At 42.3% G+C, this 21,101-nt stretch overlaps 2 protein-coding genes across 9 annotated transcripts in view; one reads left to right on the top strand and one right to left on the bottom strand.

Moving 5' to 3' along the window:
- Positions 1 to 4,118: 4,118 nt before the first annotated feature.
- On the top strand, positions 4,119 to 13,032 carry vps26c (VPS26 endosomal protein sorting factor C). Of its 3 annotated transcripts, XM_010870844.3 has the most exons (8): positions 4,119 to 4,314; positions 4,529 to 4,672; positions 4,871 to 5,020; positions 9,080 to 9,160; positions 9,265 to 9,339; positions 9,508 to 9,658; positions 11,449 to 11,601; positions 12,088 to 13,032. In XM_010870844.3, the coding sequence occupies exons 1-8, from the start codon at positions 4,258 to 4,260 to the stop codon at positions 12,168 to 12,170; spliced, it is 894 nt and encodes a 297-aa protein (XP_010869146.1). In that variant the 5' UTR covers positions 4,119 to 4,257; the 3' UTR covers positions 12,171 to 13,032. The 3 variants fall into 3 exon arrangements, with proteins under 3 accessions (XP_010869146.1, XP_012990043.2, XP_010869147.2); XM_013134589.4 differs by lacking the exons at positions 4,119 to 4,314; positions 4,529 to 4,672; positions 4,871 to 5,020 and adding exons at positions 7,904 to 8,067; positions 8,902 to 8,980; XM_010870845.4 differs by lacking the exons at positions 4,119 to 4,314; positions 4,529 to 4,672; positions 4,871 to 5,020 and adding exons at positions 8,593 to 8,750; positions 8,902 to 8,980.
- Positions 13,033 to 13,137: 105 nt separating this feature from the next.
- Positions 13,138 to 21,101, bottom strand: part of ttc3 (tetratricopeptide repeat domain 3) — a 32,236-nt gene continuing 24,272 nt past the window's right edge. For 4 of the 6 annotated variants that reach the window (XM_010870853.5, XM_010870851.5, XM_010870850.5 and 1 more), the window contains exons 32-46: positions 20,920 to 21,078; positions 20,161 to 20,764; positions 20,011 to 20,082; positions 19,621 to 19,770; positions 19,297 to 19,436; positions 19,095 to 19,163; positions 18,868 to 18,964; positions 18,540 to 18,643; positions 18,334 to 18,418; positions 18,113 to 18,214; positions 16,418 to 16,707; positions 16,217 to 16,343; positions 14,105 to 14,263; positions 13,907 to 13,999; positions 13,138 to 13,813 (exon numbers count right to left, since the gene is read on the bottom strand). In XM_010870853.5, the coding sequence (XP_010869155.3) occupies positions 13,685 to 13,813; positions 13,907 to 13,999; positions 14,105 to 14,263; positions 16,217 to 16,343; positions 16,418 to 16,707; positions 18,113 to 18,214; positions 18,334 to 18,418; positions 18,540 to 18,643; positions 18,868 to 18,964; positions 19,095 to 19,163; positions 19,297 to 19,436; positions 19,621 to 19,770; positions 20,011 to 20,082; positions 20,161 to 20,764; positions 20,920 to 21,078 (2,380 nt within the window). In that variant the 3' untranslated portion in view covers positions 13,138 to 13,684. The remainder of the gene's footprint in view (positions 13,814 to 13,906; positions 14,000 to 14,104; positions 14,264 to 16,216; positions 16,344 to 16,417; positions 16,708 to 18,112; positions 18,215 to 18,333; positions 18,419 to 18,539; positions 18,644 to 18,867; positions 18,965 to 19,094; positions 19,164 to 19,296; positions 19,437 to 19,620; positions 19,771 to 20,010; positions 20,083 to 20,160; positions 20,765 to 20,919; positions 21,079 to 21,101) is intronic. The other 2 variants (XM_010870849.5, XM_010870848.5) reach the window with 2 other exon arrangements.

Below are 21,101 nucleotides of genomic sequence, written 5' to 3'. Positions count from 1 at the left end.
CAGCACCATGCCAAATAATGATCTATATAAGATCACACACATCAGAGCAAAAACGATGCTGTCAATTCCAAGGACATTTCTGTAGACTTCAGATATAGAATTGTGTCATGGCATAGAGTGAGGTCATAAAAATTGCATTGCAAAGCATGCAATCTCTTTGGCAGTTTCAATTTAATCTGCAGTAGAAAGCATTTTCCTCACCAAGTCACCCAGTGCAGCTATATAGATGCATAAGTGCTACAGAATGAAGTCGATGCACCAATCAAAAAACAGTATTCGGTAGTGCCGCCCAACTTTGATGGGTGAAAGTGACAGATTCGATGACGGATTCAATAATGGCATATTTCACAATGACGGCAACCATGACTGCCCCCCCCCCCCCTCGCCGAGTCAGCCTACAGGGAGCAGGTTGAGCACCTGACGGCGTGGTGCACTGACAACAACCTGGCCCTCAATTTAAAGAAAACCAAGGAGCTCAATGTGGATTACAGGAAGTCTAAAGGCAGCAGTCACACCCCAGTTCTCATTGATGGTACTGAAGTGGAGCATGTCCAGCTTCAAATCCCTGGGTGTCCACATCTCTGAGGACCTCTACTGGACACTCAACACCTCAGCCCTGGTCAAAAAAGCACAGCAGTGCGTGTACTTTTTGAGGAGGCTGAAGAAAGCCTGCCTGTTCTCCAAGATCCTTGTGAACTTTTACTGCTGCACAATCGAGAGCATTCTGACTAACTGTGCCACAGTGTGGCTTGGTGGTTGCCCCATAGCCAATCCGTGGCTCTGCAACATGTGGTGAAAACTGCCCAGCACATCACTGATGCCCAGCTTCCAGCCAATGTAGACCACCAGGGACCCTTCACATCCATGCCATAAACTGTTTGCCCTCCCACCATCAGGCAGGCAGTACAGGTCTCTACATTCCTGCACCAGCATGCTCAGGAACAGTTTCTTTCCATCTACTGTAACCCTGCTGAACTCTGTGACCCATAGAACTCTGTGAATTCTGTGACCCATCACTAACCATACCCCCTCACCTCTCAGGGACCTTGTTGCACTACAGGTACGTTACAGTTACCTGTCTACCTTGACAAACCTCACTGCTGCTATCCCTGCATTTAAATTGCACATGCACCTTGCACATTTACCTTCATTTGCCTTCATTGCACATTTAAAATTGCCATTGTACTTGCATTTTTACAGTTATATATGAATGTCTACCTCAGGGACCTCATTGCTGCTCTCTCTCCATCCCGGTGGCACATGCTAACTTACTCCTTCAATTTGCCTCAACTGGAAATCAAGAATGCCACTTGTACCCGCACAACTATTATCCCACTTGTAACATACACTTTACTTAATTCTCTATTTGCCTTGATTGCACATGTAGTATTGCTAATTGAACTGTAAATAATTGTAAATAAATTTTCTGCCCTCTTCTATTTGCACTTCTGGTTAGATGCTAACTGTACTCGTTGTACTGTACTTGTACTTGTGCAATGACAATAAAGTTCAATCTAATCTAATCAGGAAACAAATTGTGAAATATGAAATTGTGAAAACACCATTAAATATGTTTAAAAACATATTCATTCTTTTATTTATCATTTAAATAAAATAATAAATGTCCCTTTTTATTTCATGGTGTATACATTTATTTTAAAAATTCCCTAAAATTCCTAAAATTCCTCCATAGCTGAGACAAAGAGGGAATTGAATCGGGGTCAAAATGTAACATTTGTAGATTAAAGTATTGAGAATTCAACTAGACCACTTAAGCTCTTGATATCAGCATTTATTCTGTATAGTATAAAAATGTCATCACCATTAGATTATTTGCTTGAATATAATGTGGGCAAAATAACTATGATAATTGAACTAAAGCATACTCCTTTGAATCCCAAACAAGCCCTGTGGTCCTATGCACTTTATTGGAGTGAAAGAGTGAAATGCTGGGATCCATTGACCCTGACCCCCGCAATGTACAATACATACCTGAGTAGTTATTTGATATTAATATAGCTCTGAGGGGGCAGCTACATGTTCGGGAATTAACTTGTATAATGTATTTTTAACTATATTGCCTTATATTTTTCAATTAATGCTTTTATTCTGAAAAAGAAAATCTGAGTTAGCGCTGCTAGCATAATATCTTGATGCTAGAAGGATGGAAATGAAGCTTCGTATGGCCAGTGGACGGGGTTATCTTTTGGGCTTCCCCATGTTGCGCATGTGTTGAAAATCGCCCAATCACTATTCCGCAGCTGTGTAGAGCACGGACTAGCTATGTTTCAATGTTTCTTATTAGTCAAGTCAAAAGAATTTAAGAAGCAAATTTGATAAGCGTTTATTTCAGAGCCACGTTAAGTATAGGCAATCGGTTGTTGTACATGTTTTCACTGTTCGCATTTGCCAGTCAGCCATTCAAGTCCAGACTATTCCTTAGTCATTTCAGCATTTAATTATATGCAAATATAACTGTCTATGTATTTAAGTTTATAAACATGTAGCTACAGGTGCTGGTCATATAATTAGTAAGTTGATATATTTCAGTAATTCCACTCAAAAAGTTACACTTGTATAATGTATAAATTCATTCCACACAGACTGATATATTTCAAGTGTTCATTTCTTTAAATTTTGATGATTATAACTGACAACTAATGAAAAACCCAAATTCAGTATCTCAGAAAATTAGAAAATTGTGAAAAGGTTCAATATTGAAGACACCTGGTGCCACACTCTAATCAGCTAATTAACCCAAAACACCTGCAAAGGCTTTTAAATGGTCTCTCAGTCTAGTTATGTAGGCTACACAATCATGGGGAAGACTGCGGACTTGACAGCTGTCCAAAAGACAACCATTGACACCTTGCACAAGGAGGGCAAGACACAAAAGGTCATTGCTAAAGAGGCTGGCTGTTCACAGAGCTCTGTGTACAAGCACATTAATTGAGAGGCCAAGGGAAGGAAAAGTGTACAAGCAGTAGGGATAACCGCACCCTGGAGAGGATTGTGAAACAAAACCCATTCAAAAATGTGGGGGAGATTCACAAAGAGTGGACTGCAGCTGGAGTCAGTGCTTCAACAACCACCACGCACAGACGTATGCAAGACATGGGTTTCAGCTGTCGCATTCCTTGTGTCAAGCCACTTTTGAATAAGACACAGCATCAGAAGCATCTCGCCTGGGCTAAAGACAAAAAGGACTGGACTGCTGCTGAGTGGTCCAAAGTTATGTTCTCTGATGAAAGTACATTTTGCATTTCCTTTGGAAATCAAGGTCCCAGGGTCTGGAGGAAGAGAGGAGAGGCACAGAATCCACGTTGCTTGAAGTTCAGTGTAAAGTTTCCACAGTCAGTGATGGTTTGGGGTGCCATGTCATCTGCTGGTGTTGGTCCACTGTGTTTTCTGATGTCCAAGGTCAACGCAGCCATCTACCAGGAAGTTTTAGAGCACTTCATGCTTCCTGCTGCTGACCAACTTTATGGAGATGCAGATTTCATTTTCCAACAGGACTTGGCTCCTGCACACAGTGCCAAAGCTACCAGTACCTGGTTTAAGGATCATGGTATCCCTGTTCTTAATGGGCCAGCAAACTCGCCTGACCTTAACCCTATAAAAAAATCTATGGGGTATTGGGAAGAGGAAGATGCGATACGCCAAACCCAACAATGCAGAAGAGCTGAAGGCCACTATCAGAGCAACCTGGGCTCTCATAACACCTGAGCAGTACCACAGACTGATCGACTCCATGCCACGCCGCATTGCTGCAGTAATTCAGGCAAAAGGAGCCCCAACTAAGTATTGAGTGCTGTACATGCTCATACTTTTCATGTTCATACTTTTCAGATGGCCAACATAAAAAAAACAAAAAATTGTATTGGTCTTAAGTGATATTCTAATTTTCGGAGATACTGAATTTGGGATTTTCATTAGTTGTCAGTTATCATCACAATTAAAAGAAATAAACATTTGAAATATCAGTCTGTGTGTAATGAATGAATATAATATACAAGTTTCACTTTTTGAATGGAATTACTGACATAAATCTACTTTTTGATGAAATTCTAATTATATGACCAGCACCTGTATATCCTCGCCACAAGGATCCAATATCGTCTACCCAGAAATGTTTGGTCACATGATACATGCAATGTGTCACATGACGTGTATGGGGAAGACTGAACTGTCTAATCTAAGGAAAGGAGCGGTCTTTCAGGGTCTACATATTTTGAATGATCGGCTAAATCGTAGATAATGAGTGCTAGTTTGGACATCAGATTGAAAAGAGCAAATAAAGTATATCATGAAGGGGTAAGAGGTCAAAATGCCCTAGATTTACGCTGTGACCTACTTTAGCTTGTGATGCTAACAAACTCACGTCGAGTAGCAACTACTGTAACGTGACCTACTACGTTAATATTGTCTTAAATAGAAAACATTTATATTTTAATAATTATTTGTAAGCTCTGTAAACAATACCTATGCCTTACACATTTATAATACATTTTTTATTGTATTACTTCAGGAGGTCCTTGCTGGTGTTGTGGTGATTGTGAGCAAGGAGACCGTCCAACACCAAGGCATCTCTCTCACCATGGAGGGCTTAGTCAACCTACAGCTCAGCTCCAAGAGTGTGGGAGTGTTTGAGGCCTTCTACAACTCGGTCAAGGTAAGGGTAAATATTTCCAAACCAAGGTTTAGTGCAAGGTTGGACTGCCTTGTCAACCTGATTATTGTTTCTCAAGATTACATTACAATGTTGTTGGAATGGGCTCTTTCATGTCAACATGGAGGATAGCTTGCCTTACTCAGTATATCAAGGGTTCTGGTATCACAGATTTCGTTTTCTCCCCTCTTTCTGCAACAGCCCATTCAGCTTATAACCAGCAACATTGAAGTGGTAAAGCCAGGCAAGGTGCCTGGAGGCAAGACAGAAATTCCATTTGAGTTCCCCCTGCACACAAAGGGCAACAAAGTGCTGTACGAGACCTATCATGGTGTTTTTGTCAACATTCAGGTAATGACTTCAAAAGCCTTGTTGTCTCTTTTGTTTTTCAGACTAGGACCTATATTCTCCTCCATGTCAGACAAGGGCCTAACTATGGCGTCACATCAGTCTCAAAGCTCACGCGCCCGCACTTGCCAATTCGAGAAGAATAAATTGAGTCGAGAGAGCAGTAACACAAGCCACGTGAGCGACGGATTAGTCGTGCGAGAGTATAAACAATTGTGAGGGCACAGATATTGTGGCTTGGAATTTCTCTGCCACTTCTCAAAATTCACCTGCTCTCACTTGACACGTGTTTGCACCAAGGGGCAAACTCCGTGGCTGACAAATGAAGCCTACCCGAAGTGCCAAAAACTGCAATTCATCGAATGGCCACTTGAGGCTGGCTGCAAAAGGGACCAATCTCCATAGACCTCTATGGTAAAATGCCCAACTTTACAGAAGAAAAACGTTTACAGCCTGGTTAAAAAAATTGTTTTGGGTTATTTCCCCCTTTTTGACAACTGTGGGGGGAGTGATTTTATTTTTTTTAAATTAATCCGTTTTAACTGTTAAGTCTTGTAATTAGAGGGCGCGGCCTATTGAGTGGCAGGTGTGGTGCTGGTGCTGTCACTCCTAGCGGTTTGTCCTTTCTGGTAGCGCCCCAGCTAACTCCAATCTTTATATTCAAGTGACATCCAAATAAATGACTCGTAACCATACAGTTGTGCAAATCTAATATATAATCTGCAAGTCTCGACCACATTTATATATTACAAAAACGCTGAAGCATTTTAAGCATATACGTTTTTTTGTTGTATAGTTTCAGGTTAACTTGCCTCAAGTTTAAGCTGGTATTGTTACGGTGACTGGATACCAACTGCTAGCAATGCAGAGTAGAATACTGGTAGCATTTAACCTAGCTTCTTAGTGTTTGCTAACTTGGTAATTGTTGCAGCAATCAGGCCCCTCAGCTGCACCCACGCACCACCTCTTTGCCCATTTTTGGTTATCCGGGAGGTAGGCCGAGTGACGCGCTGCCAAGATGGCGACGACCATCTCCGCCAAAAAAGAAAGGTGATTTAAGCAATTTTGAGCGTGGCATGGTTGTTGGTGCCAGACGGGCCGGTCTGAGTTTTTCACAGTATCTGCTCAGTTTCTGGGATTTTCACGCACAACCATTTCTAGGGTTTACAAAGAATGGTGTGAAAAGGGAAAAACATCCAGTATGCGTCAGTCCTGTGGGCGAAAATGCCTTGTTGATGCTAGAGGTCAGAGGAGAATGGGCCGACTGATTCAAGCTGATAGAAGAGCAACTTTGGCTGAAATAACCACTCGTTACAACCGAGGTATGCAGCAAAACATTTGTGAAGCCACAACACGCACAACCTTGAGGCGGATGGGCTACAACAGCAGAAGACCTTACCGGGTACCACTCATCTCCACTACAAATAGGAAAAAGAGGCTACAATTTGCACGAGCTCACCAAAATTGGACAGTTGAAGACTGGAAGAATGTTGCCTGGTCTGATGAGTCTCGATTTCTGTTGAGACATTCAGATGGAAGAGTCAGAATTTGGTGTAAACAGAATGAGAACATGGATCCATCATGCCTTGTTACCACTGTGCAGGCTGGTGGTGGTGGTGGTGTAATGGTGTGGGGGATGTTTTCTTGGCACACTTTAGGCCCCTTAGTGCCAATTGGGCATCGTTTAAATGCCACAGCCTACCTGAGCATTGTTTCTGACCATGTCCATCCCTTTATGACCACCATGTACCCATCCTCTGATGGCTACTTCCAGCAGGATAATGCACCATGTCACAAAGCTCGAATGATTTCAAATTAGTTTCTTGAACATGACAATGAGTTCACTGTACTGAAATGACCCCCACATTCACCAGATCTCAACCCAATAGAGCATCTTTGGGATGTGGTGGAACGGGAGCTTCGTGTCCTGTATGTGCATCCCTTAAATCTCCATCAACTGCAAGATGCTATCCTATCAATATGGGCCAACATTTCTAAAGAATGCTTTCAGCACCTTGTTGAATCAATGCCATGTAGAATTAAGGCAGTTCTGAAGGCGAAAGGGGGTCAAACACAGTATTAGTATGGTGTTCCTAATAATCCTTTAGGTGAGTGTATATGGGTGAGGTCATGGTTAATACGTCTGTCTATGGCTGGCACCTGGTTTGCACTCACGGAACAGTACCTCAAATATGATTGGTAGACTTATTGCTTAATCACGTCTTTTTGTTACAATGCCGTTGATTGGCTAATTTAAAAGCCTGGGAATGGGACCGGGCTATCATTGGCCATTAGAGCAATATATTGATGGGAATTTCGAGTCTTTTTAATGATCAGGCTCACTTGTACTAGTTCATTTAAAAGAAATGGTTCACTTTGTCTCTCAAAACGGCTCCTCTGTCAGTTTTCTTTTAATAATTACCCTTTATTGCAAATATGATTATGCACATTTTCCTAATCAACCCAAATTATCTAATGGCCATAATAACATGTGCCGGCCGTAGTAAAGCTCTAGAAAGTAACACTTTTATTTGTTAATTTATCTTTCACTGAAATTATGCATTTTTATCCTAGCAGGTTCTATGCATTAAAAAAATAAGTGCAAAACCTTGTTTACAATGCAATAATTCTTCATTGTGTTGAAAAAAATGTAATAGTGAAAGAACAGTAGAACAGATCACAATTAGATCACAATAACAAAACATTGCAACACATTAACTTATAATGTAAAATGGTTAAAGGAAAAAATTACTAAGTTCAACGTGGCATTTGTTCTAATCGTTGGCCAAACTATAAACATGTTTCAAGGTTCAATAGATGAACTATTGTGTAAGTTAGGGTTGTCCTGCTTGGAAGAACATAAGCTGGATTTAGAACATAACAGTATTTTCTGAATCCCTTGTCCTCAACAATGATATGGTTGGAAATCTGGCAACCATTTTGACCATTTCTTCATCTATCCTCTTCTTTGATGAGATAATGGCCATTGGCATGTACTGGCTTATGGACGTCTGGGTGGCAGATTTGGTAGAGACGTTTGCTAGCATCAGGTAACACACTATCAGCAACCTTCAGCTGTGGCAACAGGACAGTTAGATGTTTCGTTTTTACGTGCCTGTGGAGATTGTTTGTGGAGCCAGAACGAATTGAAAGTGGTGCTTTGCAAATACTGTATACTGCATTTTCCTAGATTTTTTTTTTGTAAGACACGTCCAAATTTGAGATTTTTTTAGGAGTGTCACTCATGTTGGCATCCTAGCTACTGAGTCTTTTCGCGGGTGCCACGCGTTTTATTTTATATAGGCTATATAGAAAAATCGATAATTGAACGCATTTACAGATAGTGTATATTACAAGAAAATAATACGAATGATGCAAAAGTGTTTTTGAGTTTTTAAAATATTATTAAAATGTATATATACATTTATGAATATCCTATCGAATTCCAATTACAAATCAGTCTTAATGGGTTCACGGTTCAGACTATTCCTTTGGAATTATATTTTTGTTCAACGTAATTAACAGTAGGCAACATTTTGTTCAACGAGTTTATTTTAATAATTGTGGTTTACGGCAAATGCCTTTTGTAAATGTCTTCTTTTAACACAAACATATTTAAGAGCCTAATTAACGTCTCTTCCGTTCGCGAGTTGGCTCCCGTCGTGCAACAAAAAGAGACATTCGTTCGTGAACGACCCATAACTGGAGAGCAGGGGGTTTCAAGAAGTCGCAGGTGAATTTTTAGAAGTCGCGAAGAAATTCCAAGCCACCATATCTGTTCCCTCACAATGTTTATAATCTCCCGCGACTGGTCCTTGATTACGCATGTGTTTCTGCTCTCTCAACGTCACATTCTGCTCTCTCGACTGAATTCTTCCTTCTAGAAGTGGCACCGGCGTGAGCGCGAGTTTGGTCCTCTGCACTCTCGGTTTGTGTTTCAGCTCTCGACCATATTATGTGCGCGTGAGTTTTGAGACTGATGTGACGCAATACCTAATCAGCATGATATCCACATAAGCTTTGTTAGTAATGTTATTAATTGTACTGTGTTTATTTTGTCAGTATACTCTTCGTTGTGACATGAAGCGTTCCTTGTTGGCCAAAGACCTGTCCAAGACTTGTGAATTCATGGTGCACTGTCTGGTGAGACCAACTATCATCCTCACTTAGACCACTCTTACCCCTGCTGGGGATACCATACTGTGCATAATTTGCAAATGGTCAGACTCTCCTTGATCTTCTCCCAGCCACAGAAAGCCAAGTTGCAACCCACCCCAGTGGACTTCAACATCACACCAGAGACCCTGCAGAATATCCGTGAGGTACCTGCTGCCTGTTGAAATATTTTTAAGTTCAATTACATGTTATCTATCTCCGGCATTCTAAATGTTTTGTCCTCCTGCATCAGCCTGGATTTCCTGGATCTTATTCAATCTACTTAGTCATTGACCAAAATGATTTGAGGAAACAAACATTGTCTCCCTAAATAGAGGAGTTTGCTGCCCAAGTTCCTGATCAGAGGTCACCTGGACGCCACCAACTGTGTGATCACCCAGCCCCTGACTGGAGAGCTGGTGGTGCAGAGCTCTGATGTGGCCATCAAGAGCATTGAGCTACAGCTGGTTCGAGTGGAGACCTGTGGTGAGTTTGAAGCTACTGAGGTAATCTGTTTATAGGGATGAGCCCTGGTCGCATCATTTCAAAATACAACAATTCAACAATCATTTACCAGGACTGTACATCGTCACATTAATACAAATACACTTTCTATCACTTTACTGTTGATTAGTTTTTACTGGGGGCAAATATTTGCTTGCAATGCACCTCCCCAATCACGATGTCCTGGTACTGTCCTTATGAGCGCTTGCCATAAGTTGGTATAGTCTACAAGGCAGCTGTCTATACTACCTTCTTACTCCAACACAACTCAATATAGTCTACCAGGCAGCTGTCTATACTAACTTCTTACTCCAACACAACTCTATATAGTCTACCAGTCAGCTGTCTAGACTACCCTCTTATACTATGACACAGGTCAGTATAGTCTACCAGGCGGCTGTCTAGACTCAATCAATCAATCACATTTATTTATAAAGCCTTTTTTACAACAGCAGTTGTCACAAAGTGCTTTACAGAGACACCCGGCCTTAAACCCCAAGGAGCAAACAACAGTAGTGTTGGATTTCAGTGGCTAGGAAAAACTCCCTAAGAAGGCCGAATTTTAGGAAGAAACCTAGAGAGGACCCAGGCTCAGAGGGGTGACCAGTCCTCTTCTGGCTGTGCCCGGGTGAGATATTATGAGTCCAATTGGAATAATTAATACATTTCTCTGGGCTAAATCCAGAGTCTATTTTATTTTAGACTAGGTCAAAAGTATGACCAGGTGGATAAGGACAGGGACAGCAACAGGCCCCCAAAACCAGGTGGACCAGAACCTCATCACCTCCTAAAATTTAAAACTGGAGGAGACTGACAAAAGTTAGAGTGCATTCCTCATATCCCCCAGCACAATAATATAGACTACCCTCTTATACTATGACACAGGTAAGTACAGTCTACCAGGCAGCTGTCTATACTACACTCTCACTACAACACAGGTAAGTTTAGTCTACCAGGCAGCTGTCTATACTACACTCTTACTACAACACAGGTAAGTATAGTCTACCAGGCAGCTGTCTATACTACACTCTTACTACAACACATGTAAGTATAGTCAACCAGGCAGCTGTCTATACTACACTCTTACTACAACACAGGTAAGTATAGTCTACCAGGCAGCTGTCTATACTACACTCTTACTACAACACAGGTAAGTATAGTCTACCAGGCAGCTGTCTATACTACACTCTTACTACAACACATGTAAGTATAGTCAACCAGGCAGCTGTCTATACTACACTCTTACTACAACACAGGTAAGTATAGTCTACCAGGCAGCTGTCTATACTACACTTAACTATTAGGTAGCAACCAGGAACCCTAAGCAAGAATAATGTCAAACTCTGAGTTAGCGCTTTTTGGAACAGGTAATTCAATTATTCATATTATTATTCGGAACGTAATTCTCTATCCGGCATTGGTGCGGGAACCGATTTCTGACCAGTGAGTAATTGCAAATTTCTTTAATAGTTTTTTTCACTGAAAAAATCCAACCTACTGCATGCTTTAAATACAGTGGCAATGGCCAAAGTATAACCTTGAAATAAATTAAAATGTTATGTTTTGCATAATTATAGCATAAACATTTTGTACATCTGATATCCATCTAGTTGATCAGTGTCTGCAGCCGGCTTTTATCAGAAGAGTGAGCTTGTCCATGGTGGTCAGCAAACCCTTCTTAGCCTTCTGGTCTGTAACCTTGAGTTGCATTGCTTGTGCCTTGAAACTATTAGTAGCTTTTTTTTGTAATTGTTTTTATGTTTGTGCTTTAGGCTGTGCTGAGGGCTATGCCAGAGATGCCACAGAGATCCAGAACATCCAAATAGCAGAGGGAGATGTGTGCCACAGCCTCCCAATTCCAATCTACATGGTCTTCCCCAGGCTCTTTACCTGCCCTACCCTCGAGACAACGAACTTTAAAGTTGGTGAGCAAACCTGTCATAAATACAAATCAAATGTTTCTTTGCTGGCTGTTACTGCAATATCAGAGTTGATACAGATCGCTCATACACTGAATACTGACATTGTTCGATGTTGAAAACATTTAGGAGAATATTGGATCTGACAAGCCACTGAGATGATAGTCTACTCCCACAGCCATTTAAACAGCTAGACTGAGGCAGTACTGTACATGTTAAATAGCAACATTTTTGTTGTAGAAATTCTCTTAGCATAGCTCTAAACTTGACAAAGAGTTAATGCCTGTGTAAAATGTATTATCCTCATGGAAGTGAATTGCAGCAACAACTGTTTTCATTCAAAACTACCATCCTCCAACTCATGAAAGTCTTTTACAGATAATCCAGATATTTAGTGCCTTGAATTGTCTTGAAGTGTGAAACACTACAGTAACAATTTAATGACTATACACATTTATCCTAGCAATGACATTGTTTTCTGTTCCTCTGTAGAGTTTGAGGTGAATGTGGTGATTGTTCTCCATGATGACCATCTGATCACAGAAAACTTCCCTTTGAAGCTGTGCCGAGTCTGAAAGCCTAGAGTTCATCTGAGGATTAACTGCAATGTTCAGGATGGCCGAAGTGGTACCTTTACCCTGCCTGGGAAAGACCTATCTGAAGTGACCAAGTCCATAGAGGACCAAGCCTTAAGTGTTGGCAGATGTCTCTGTTAGTTGGGCCTTTGCTCTGAACAATGTGGACGCTGTCATAACGATGTCTTCAGTTCTGAAGAATACATAAAATGCTCAGGATTTAAGATTATGGGCTATCTAACAACAGTACAAATGTCAATTGTGAAAATAATCTTTCAGCTTTTGTAGAGCGCTGTTAATACTTACTGTAACTATACGGTTAGTGGAATTCATCTGTGAAGAGCACAGTGGCCATAGGTGTGCATTTGCTTAGTGAAAACACTATGATAGCGAACTGCAGTCAGGTTAAGACCATCCGGACCACACCGATGAGCTTCCACGACAAATCATTTATGTAAACCCCGTTTCATCGGCTGTCTGGGTCACTTGGTAGAAATATCAACATTGTCTTTTGATTACAGCTTTCAATTTCTTTGAGGATTTTTAGGTCCACTTCAAGTAAGGTCTGTGATTCATTTAGAATAACACCAACTCAGTGTTTTAATGTGTAGATATCTACAGGGCAAGATGACTTGTCATTGTTGGCCAAATAAAAGCGCAGATTCTTTTGTAAATTGATCACTTGGCAAATGTCACCTTGTCCTGAAGAAAAGAAAAATTGAAAGGCAAAAATAATGTGTCCCATTTGCCACAAGGTTTTATGAGCATTGTGACACTTGATCTGCACCCTTCATTTTTCATAAAATGTTGTCATTGCATGTGACACGTCTTTCACACACATTTATTACAATGGTTTGTTGAACTTAAATGTCTGTCACATTACTCACCCGTCTTTTCCAAGACCCAATCTCAGCAGTACATTAATCTATACAATAAACCTTAAGAATCTGAAATATACAGCTTGACACAAATCTGATAAGATATTTAATTGAGTTAAAATCTTAAAATGCAAATCAAACTTTTTTACATAAAATGTAAGTGGCATTAGAAAAGTTGACAGATTACTTTTGAAACACCGAAGCCTCACAAAGCAACAGAGTCAAACCTGGCATGAGCACTTAAGGCATGAGAAGGCTTACGCAGCAGAGCATTGACAAAACCAGCCCCAACTAAAACTACCTCACTCAAGCATGTTTTTAACAAAAACCATGCTGTGATTAATGAACAGACTCAATTACGAAAACATTAAATGAAAGCAAACATGTAAGCTCAAACAAAAACTAAATAAAAATACAAAACCAAACGTTCCTTTCATGATATAGACTGGTCTATAACCACAGTAGAGGGAGTAAATAGTTATCACACTTGATTTTGGTCCAAGTTCTGTCTCCAACTGCAACATCTTACAGAAGTGTTGAGTATGAATGGAGAAGGTGAGCATTGACTAAAAATGTTTTGGAATTCAGGTATTAAGTATAAACCTGGGAGGGTTAAGGGTAGAAAGCTGGGGGTGTTTAGGAAAAGGTGGCGGGCATGAAGCTCTTGCGTATTCTTCCGGGCAGCAGAGGGAAGTCCTCGGGCAGGAGAACGTGCTCTCTGCAGGTTGGACAGGTGCTCTGTTCCTTCAGCCATGACTTAATGCACTGTGGGAAGAGAGAGGGTGACTATCAAACAAATCCTGAGTGCCAAGAACACGAATTCAGATTACATTTGGGTGTGTTGGAGGTGGCCCATACCTCCCTGTGGAAGCTGTGTCTGCACTCCAGCACACACAAGTCCTCCCGGGACATTTCATCATGACAAATGATACATGGATCCTCCAAGTTAAGCTGTTAAAAGAGACATCAGAATCAATTAAATTGTTCTATTACACCACAACCAACTTTACTGTTCACATACACTGTATTACAAGTCCATTAGTGTGCTGAACTCACTGCCTTGGACTGGGATCGCTTGTTGGCCACCCCAGTCTTCCAGACATGGGCAGGGGGAGGGGTTCCGGTGGAGCGGACTGAGGCGGGGGAGTTGGATCGGGATGGGGTCACACACAGCGGAGACCCAGGGTCACCTCTATCCACACTGGTCAGCTGCTCCTGGACACAGACCAAACTTGGATGACCATGATGACATTGGAAAAATACTTGAATGCAGGTGCATCTCAGTATCACAGAAATGTTCATTTCTTCCCGTAATTCAAATCAAAAAAGGGACCCCCTTCATATATTCTAGATTCAATACACAAAGTGAAACACTTGAAGACTTTTTGGTTTCCATCTTAATGATTACATCCAGTATCTCAAAATATTATAATAAACATTTACAATACAGAAATGTCGACCCCGAGAAGAGCTCTATTGTGTATACGGAATTAACTCCCTGAGCCTTCAGTACACACAACCACAATCATGGGGAAGACAGCTGACTTGACAGTTGTCAAGAAAACACAAATGTACACCCTCCACGAGGAGGGTATGCCACAGATTGCTGAAAGGTTTGGCTGTTTGCAGAGTGCTGTATCAAAACATATTCATGGAAAGTTGACTGGAAGGGAAAAGTGGGGTAAGAAAAGGTGCACAGGCAACAGGGATGACCACAGCCTTCGAGAGGATTGTCAAGCAAAGCCAATTCAAGAACTTGGGGGAGCTTCACAAGTAGTGAGGCTGGAGTCAGTGCATCAAAAGCCACCACGCACAGAGGTGTCCAGAAAGTGGGCTACAAATAGTGATTCGAGGCTTCATTGCCGTTCTTCTAGCAGAGCAAACTCAGATTTTCTTTTTCAAAAGAAAATCTATCACTGAAATATATAATGCTATATAGTTAATTTAGTCTGTCATTTTCTGTTTAAGGTCCCTTCGTGTCTGTTCTTTTTTACAGACTATATTGTTAACTACATTGCCTTATAAATTTCAATGATGGCTTTTATTGTGATAAAGAATATCGAGTGCTGCCAGCATAATATCCGGCTGCTAAAATAACGCTAATGAAACCTCGTTTGGCAATCACTAGCTACAAGTGTCACATTCTTCACTCCTGAACCAGAGACAATGTCAGAAGCGTCTGACCGGGGGGTGAAGAAGAAAAAGACCTGGTCCGCTTCTCAGTGGTCCAAAGTCCTCTCTTCAGATAAAGTACATTTTGCATTTCATTTGGAAATCAATGTCCCAGAGTCTGGAGGAAGAGTGGAGAGGCACAGAATCCAAGTTGCTTGAAGTCCAGTGTGAAGTTTCCACAGTAAGGGATGATTTGGGGTGCCATGTCATCTGCGGGTGTTGCTCCACTGTGTCAATGCAGCACTGTGTCAAGTCCAGAGTCAATGCAGCTTTCTACCAGGAGATTTGAGCACTTCCTGCTTCCATCTGCTGACAAGCTTTGTGGAGATTATTTACTTTTCCAGCAGGACTAGACACCAGCCCACAATGCCAAAATGACTGGTAACTGGGGTGCTGCCCATTGGCCAGCCATCTCACCTGACCTAAACCCAATAGAAAGTCTATGGGGTATTGTCAAGAGGAAAATGAGATTCACCAAACCAAACAACACAGACAAGGTGAAGACTGCTATCAAAGCAACCTGGGCTTCCATAACACCTCAGCAGTGCCACAGGCTGATTGCCTCCATGCCACGCCACATTGATGCGGTAATTTGTGCAAAAGGATCCCTGACCAAGTATTGCGTGCATAAATTAACATACTTAGGAAACCTTTGCAGGTGTTTTGAGTTAATTAGATGATTAGAGCTCTTCTCAGGTCAACATTTCTGTATTATAAAGGTTTTATATTAATATTTTGAGATACTGAATTTTTGATTTCCATGAGCAATAAGCGGTAATCACCAAAAGGCTTCAAATGTTTCACAATGTGTAATGAATCTATAATATATGAAGGTGTCACATTTTGATTTGAACTACAGGAAAAAAATAACTTTTCCACGATATTCTTTGTTTTTTGATGCACCTGTACCTATCCCTTGCTTTTCTCAATAAGAAACAACATCCCTGAGAAAGGTGAGAAATATAAGCAGAATGCCAGTAGTTTGGGGTTTCTTACCCTGGTGGTGTCCTGGTGGTCCAGTATCAGTTGGGCCACTCTGTTGATGACCTCCTCGTAGGACAGGGAACTCAGGGTACCTCCATTTTCTGTGCGCATCTCCCCAATAAATTTACACAGTACGTCCCTGAAACAAACAGCTTTTAAACACTGGAGCCCTCGTACACCCTTCACACATGCTTTGCTGTGTGTTGTCTTTACCTGCTATAGTGGGGGAACATGACGCGTAGGCGGCCCACAATTTTCTCATACACACTGTTGGGCTGTGAGGCCAGTGGTCTGGAAGCATGGTTCTGCTGGGGCTGGGAAGGCCTTGGGACACCGCCACTAGGTCTGTAGGGATCTACAACCGTGCTTGGCTGTGAAACAACACTTGGAGTCCTGGCTGGAACTGATGCGGCTCTTGGCGCATTCTGGTGGACATATACGGGGCCTCTCATGTGCATTGGGGGGTATGGGAGCTGCTGGTGAGTGTGGGGGGGGAACAGCATCTGAGAGAGACAGACAGAGAGAGAGAGAGAAATTAGGGAGTGAGACAGGCCTAGGACAGCCAGAGAGCGAGACAGGTCAGAAGCTGGTTTCTAAGACCACATGACAAGAGGAGACTAATATTTTTGAATGTACAGATCTCTAGATAGATACCGAAGGTTTGCTGTGTTACTAGGTCTCCATGTCTTTCATAAAAGTAACACAGACCACTGTAGATTCTGGGCCCATTGAGTCACATTTCACCCAACCTCTCCTTCCCTGATAGACCTGCTCTGTCCTCAGGCCCTCAGATGGGGAGGTGGCCCCAAGCACCATTCCTACCTGTGGACTGAAGCCTGTAGCGGGTCTCAAGCCTGGCACCACTGAGGGAAAGCTTAAGGCGGGGGAGAGCCAATACAGGGGACCAAGGGAAGGAGGGGGTACTGGAAGAGGAAGGGGACCAGTGACGGGGTTGGGTTTATCTCTGGGACTGACTGCATCTGGGAGAAGGGCTGTGCACCCCACACAAAAGCTTCACTCAACTGGTGAAGAGTAAAGTCAAGGTGGCACTCCTTGGAAACTTGTGTAAAGTGGTTTTATTGTAACAATACCATCACTTAAGTAATATGAATACATACCTTACGGAAACCTTGATGCTAAGTCAGTAGTGGACAGATTCTCACATGGCACCACATTCTAAAAAATAATCCCATTGCGTTTATGGAGTCAATCCATCTTCAGTCAACAAGTTATGAGGATGGTTGTAAAAGTATATATTTATACAATCAAGTGGCCGTTAGTTTAGCAAAACCAAGCTACAACAGTGCTAGATGCATGCACACTTGAGCTAAAGGCAACAACACGCTTGTTTCCAAGCTTTCAGAACTCAATTTCAAAACAGAGACCCTACATAATTTGACCTACATGCTAATTCAACAAACCAACATTTTAAATATAGGTCGATTAGTGTTCTAAAAGGTGGGGAAATGGTCAGAAGGGTCCGTGAGAGCCATGTTAGTTCTCGTTGGGCAAACCACCACTACACACATTCTTCCTACCCTGCCAAAGACCGTGAGAGGCGGACAGCGGTTTATGTAGATGGAGAAAACATTTCTGACAATTGCAACAAATGTATCGATAAGAAGTTGGACCTTAAATTAATGCCATTGTAAATAGGCACACACTTGCGTTTTCATAACAGAAACCAACGTGAATCTGCATCCATTGCAACAGAACGTCTCCCATCAGTCTATGTGAACAGCACAGCTTGCGTCAGGGGGATATCAGTTCAGGTCATTTGGGTGGGTTAATTTTTCCACATAGGGCTTATTTTCTGGATGGACTATACCACAGCTTACTTACAAAATGAACATGCTGTTTCTAAATCTCTACTAAAGATCAAGTAAGCCTGGATGTGCTGCATCTTACCGGTATGGTTGGGGCCTGGGGAATGCTAGGGACAGCCACTAGGGGCAGAGTACACAGCCTGGTTCCCCTCTTCACCTGCTCCATCTGCTCTTGGTACTGGGCCTGTGAAGACGTAAAAAAACCTCACTCGCATTACACACCGGTCCAGTTTGTTCCAAGGTCTACTGTAAAAGTCATTAATGGAAATTGCATTACAGTAATTGAATCTACAAACAATTTACCTCAGTTGCACGGACTCTCTCTTCTGCTTGGTGAAAACATGCTTCCCAGGCATCTGTTGCTGACTGGAGGAGTGGGAAAGGGAACCTGATGGAGAAAAGATGGATGCTGTGAAGAAGACCCTGAACCAACAATAGGCTATTAGATCCAGCATGTGACTGTGTATGGTGCATTAGACTGTCCTGTAGTTAATTTAGCTAACTCCCACCTGGTTGCTCCTTCCTTGAGCTGTGCCAGGATGGCCTTAGTGTCAGAGAGAAACTTGTAGAGGCAGCGCAGGCTACGCTCACGACGGTTCTCTAATACAGACAGCTAGGGAACAGGAAACAACTGATTTAGGAAAGACTGTGCGAGATCTAATAGCAGTTACGAACTGTAACAAGCTCTGGATAAGAGGGTCCGCTGAATTAATATAATGTACATTCATACAATGAAACATGCACAGTCAGCAAGCTCCGCTAACAGAGGGCGCCGCATTCAAATTCCCAGGAACACACAAGTCCATCCACACAGACGTGCAACCTATACTGACACACCTCTGCTCCTTGAGACCTCCGGGTTGCCTTGGCACACGAGTCCCTGCACCTCTTGATTTCGTCCTCCAGGCTCATCTTCTCCGTGGCTGACTGGTTACTGTGGGGAAGGAATCACTGCACATTAAGTACACCAGCAGCAAGAACGCTCAGAAGAGCCGCTGCCTAAATGCCAGGGATTATGGCGCGTGGCGCCGCTGCACATGCCGTGATGCTTTGTCATAACTTACCTCAGCTCCAGGAAATTATTCAGGCATGTCTCATACTCCTTGTTCTTCTCATGAATGCTCTTGGAAATACTGTGAAAGGATACACGTTTTATTTACATCGATAAAGACAATGTGTCTATGCATGTCTTCAAAGTCGATCTGGTTTACAGGAACCTTTAATGTTGCCCATTTGGATATTCACGGCAGACAGCCTCATCTATACCTCTCCTGTGACTCGGCCAGCTCCTTAATCTCAGCCTTTAAGGTCTTCAGGATGTCTTGGTTCTCTTTCTTCTCTTGTTGATCCTTCTTAACCTCTTCCTCCAGCTTCTGTCGGAACAGGCCCAGCTCTTTGAGTGTGATCTAAAACACAAACACACACTCAGCTCTTCTAGAAAGAAGTAGTGTCGCCCATAGACACTGGGTTCATTTTGCATTTCTCAACCATACATTAATGTTAGGATTAGGGAAGTTGACCCTAGATCTGTATCTAGTTAAACTTCACCCTGGAGCATTCCAAATACCAGTATGGAAGTATTCTTCCTACCTGTATTGAATGGTTGACATGCTCTAGCTCTCCTTCCAGGTCAGAGATCTCCTGTTGGCGCCTTTGTATCACCGTGTCGTAATCCTGCTTCATCTGCTCGATCTGCTGCTCAAATTCTGCATTACTTTTCTCTTTCTTGGTCATGTCTCCCTATAACATGGTAAGAAACATATCAAATGGTAGCAAAACATAAGAACATCCTTGGAATATAGCTGCAGATGCTGGAGTTTGAATGGAACGCACTAACAAATCAAAAGGATAACATAGCACACTGCTATTTAGAACAATGCATATCATGCTTGTTATATTTAAGAGACATGATAAGTCAATTTAAAAGAGCGACAAGCTAATAGGTGCAAATGTATATGCTTATTGGTATTTAAAACTCACATTTTTCCCTTCAAAAATCTCATAAGGCTCTGTGTTAACCGCAACTTCACTCAAGGAGTCAAAAGCTGATACCTGCAGAAACAAGACATATTACACTTGTTCTTGTATTCTCAAAACTGTTCCAATGAAGTGAGGAGAAAAATTCCCAACCTGCACTTCGGCTGCAATCTTGCCAGGTACTGCTGCTACAGTTCCATGTGTAACAGGAGCAGACACAGTCTCCCAGGGTCCTTGTTCATCCACATCGCCAATATAAAGGTCTAGGTCCTCAAGGTTAACCGGGTCATAGTTGTTATGGAAATTGTCATCGGCACCTGCTACTCCATTAGCATTCAGGGTAAAAACAGGGTAAACATACGGACTGGGAAGACCAGGGCACACCTGAACCTGGTTAGGCTGTACAGGTATAGTAGCCATCGACTCTTCGTTATAACCCCAAGGTCCAGAGTCTTGAAACTTTGGAAGGAACTCATAAGCAGATGGGTTAAGAGAGAGACTATTGGAGACATCCCCTACAGATTCCAGACCGTCCATTATCTGAGAGTTGGCTTCCTGCAGGGATACTGCATGCTTCATGAGGCCCACATGGTCTTCAATCATAACAAAGCGTAGCGACTCCAGGAGGAATAACTTCAGTCCGCCGGCCTCCTGGATCATCATCTGGGTGTCAGGGGGAAAATTCTCAAACTCGCCCACCAGCAGGGGGTCCTGGGTCTCTAGTGGGCCGTACTTCTCCAGGATCTGGGCGAAGTAGCTGGAAATAAAGATATAGGTAAGAAAAGACACAGGCCATACAAGAGACCGAACAAACATGAATCAGCATTACAACTAAACGCACAATCAAAGCAACCCCAATAGATCAATTAAATTGATTGGACCATGTTTCCAATAGCCAAATGAGACACTTACTCATACAAACTCTCCTTTGTTGGGTCAGGGTTGTTGTCCAGTATTCTCTTGTAGTGGCTACTATGGCTGCCAGTATTGTACTGTCCTTCAAACTCTGCTACCTGATGTCGAAGATGATGGGGAACGCTGAATGGGTCAGTGAGGTCTCCAAACAATCTGCTGAGAGGGGGTGAACTGATTGG

This window comes from Esox lucius, chromosome 7 (genome assembly GCF_011004845.1).
Source record: "Esox lucius isolate fEsoLuc1 chromosome 7, fEsoLuc1.pri, whole genome shotgun sequence".
Lineage (NCBI taxonomy): Eukaryota > Metazoa > Chordata > Actinopteri > Esociformes > Esocidae > Esox > Esox lucius.
Note: the sequence above shows the minus strand (reverse complement) of the source record. Positions and strands in the feature narration are given on the sequence as shown.

Coding starts and splice junctions, on each gene's coding strand:
- vps26c (XM_010870844.3), top strand. CDS start 4,258: ATGAGTGCTAGTTTGGACATCAGATTGAAAAGAGCAAATAAAGTATAT. Junction 9,340..9,507: donor CCCTGCAGAATATCCGTGAG/GTACCTGCTGCC, acceptor CTCCCTAAATAG/AGGAGTTTGCTGCCCAAGTT. Junction 9,659..11,448: donor GGTTCGAGTGGAGACCTGTG/GTGAGTTTGAAG, acceptor TTTGTGCTTTAG/GCTGTGCTGAGGGCTATGCC.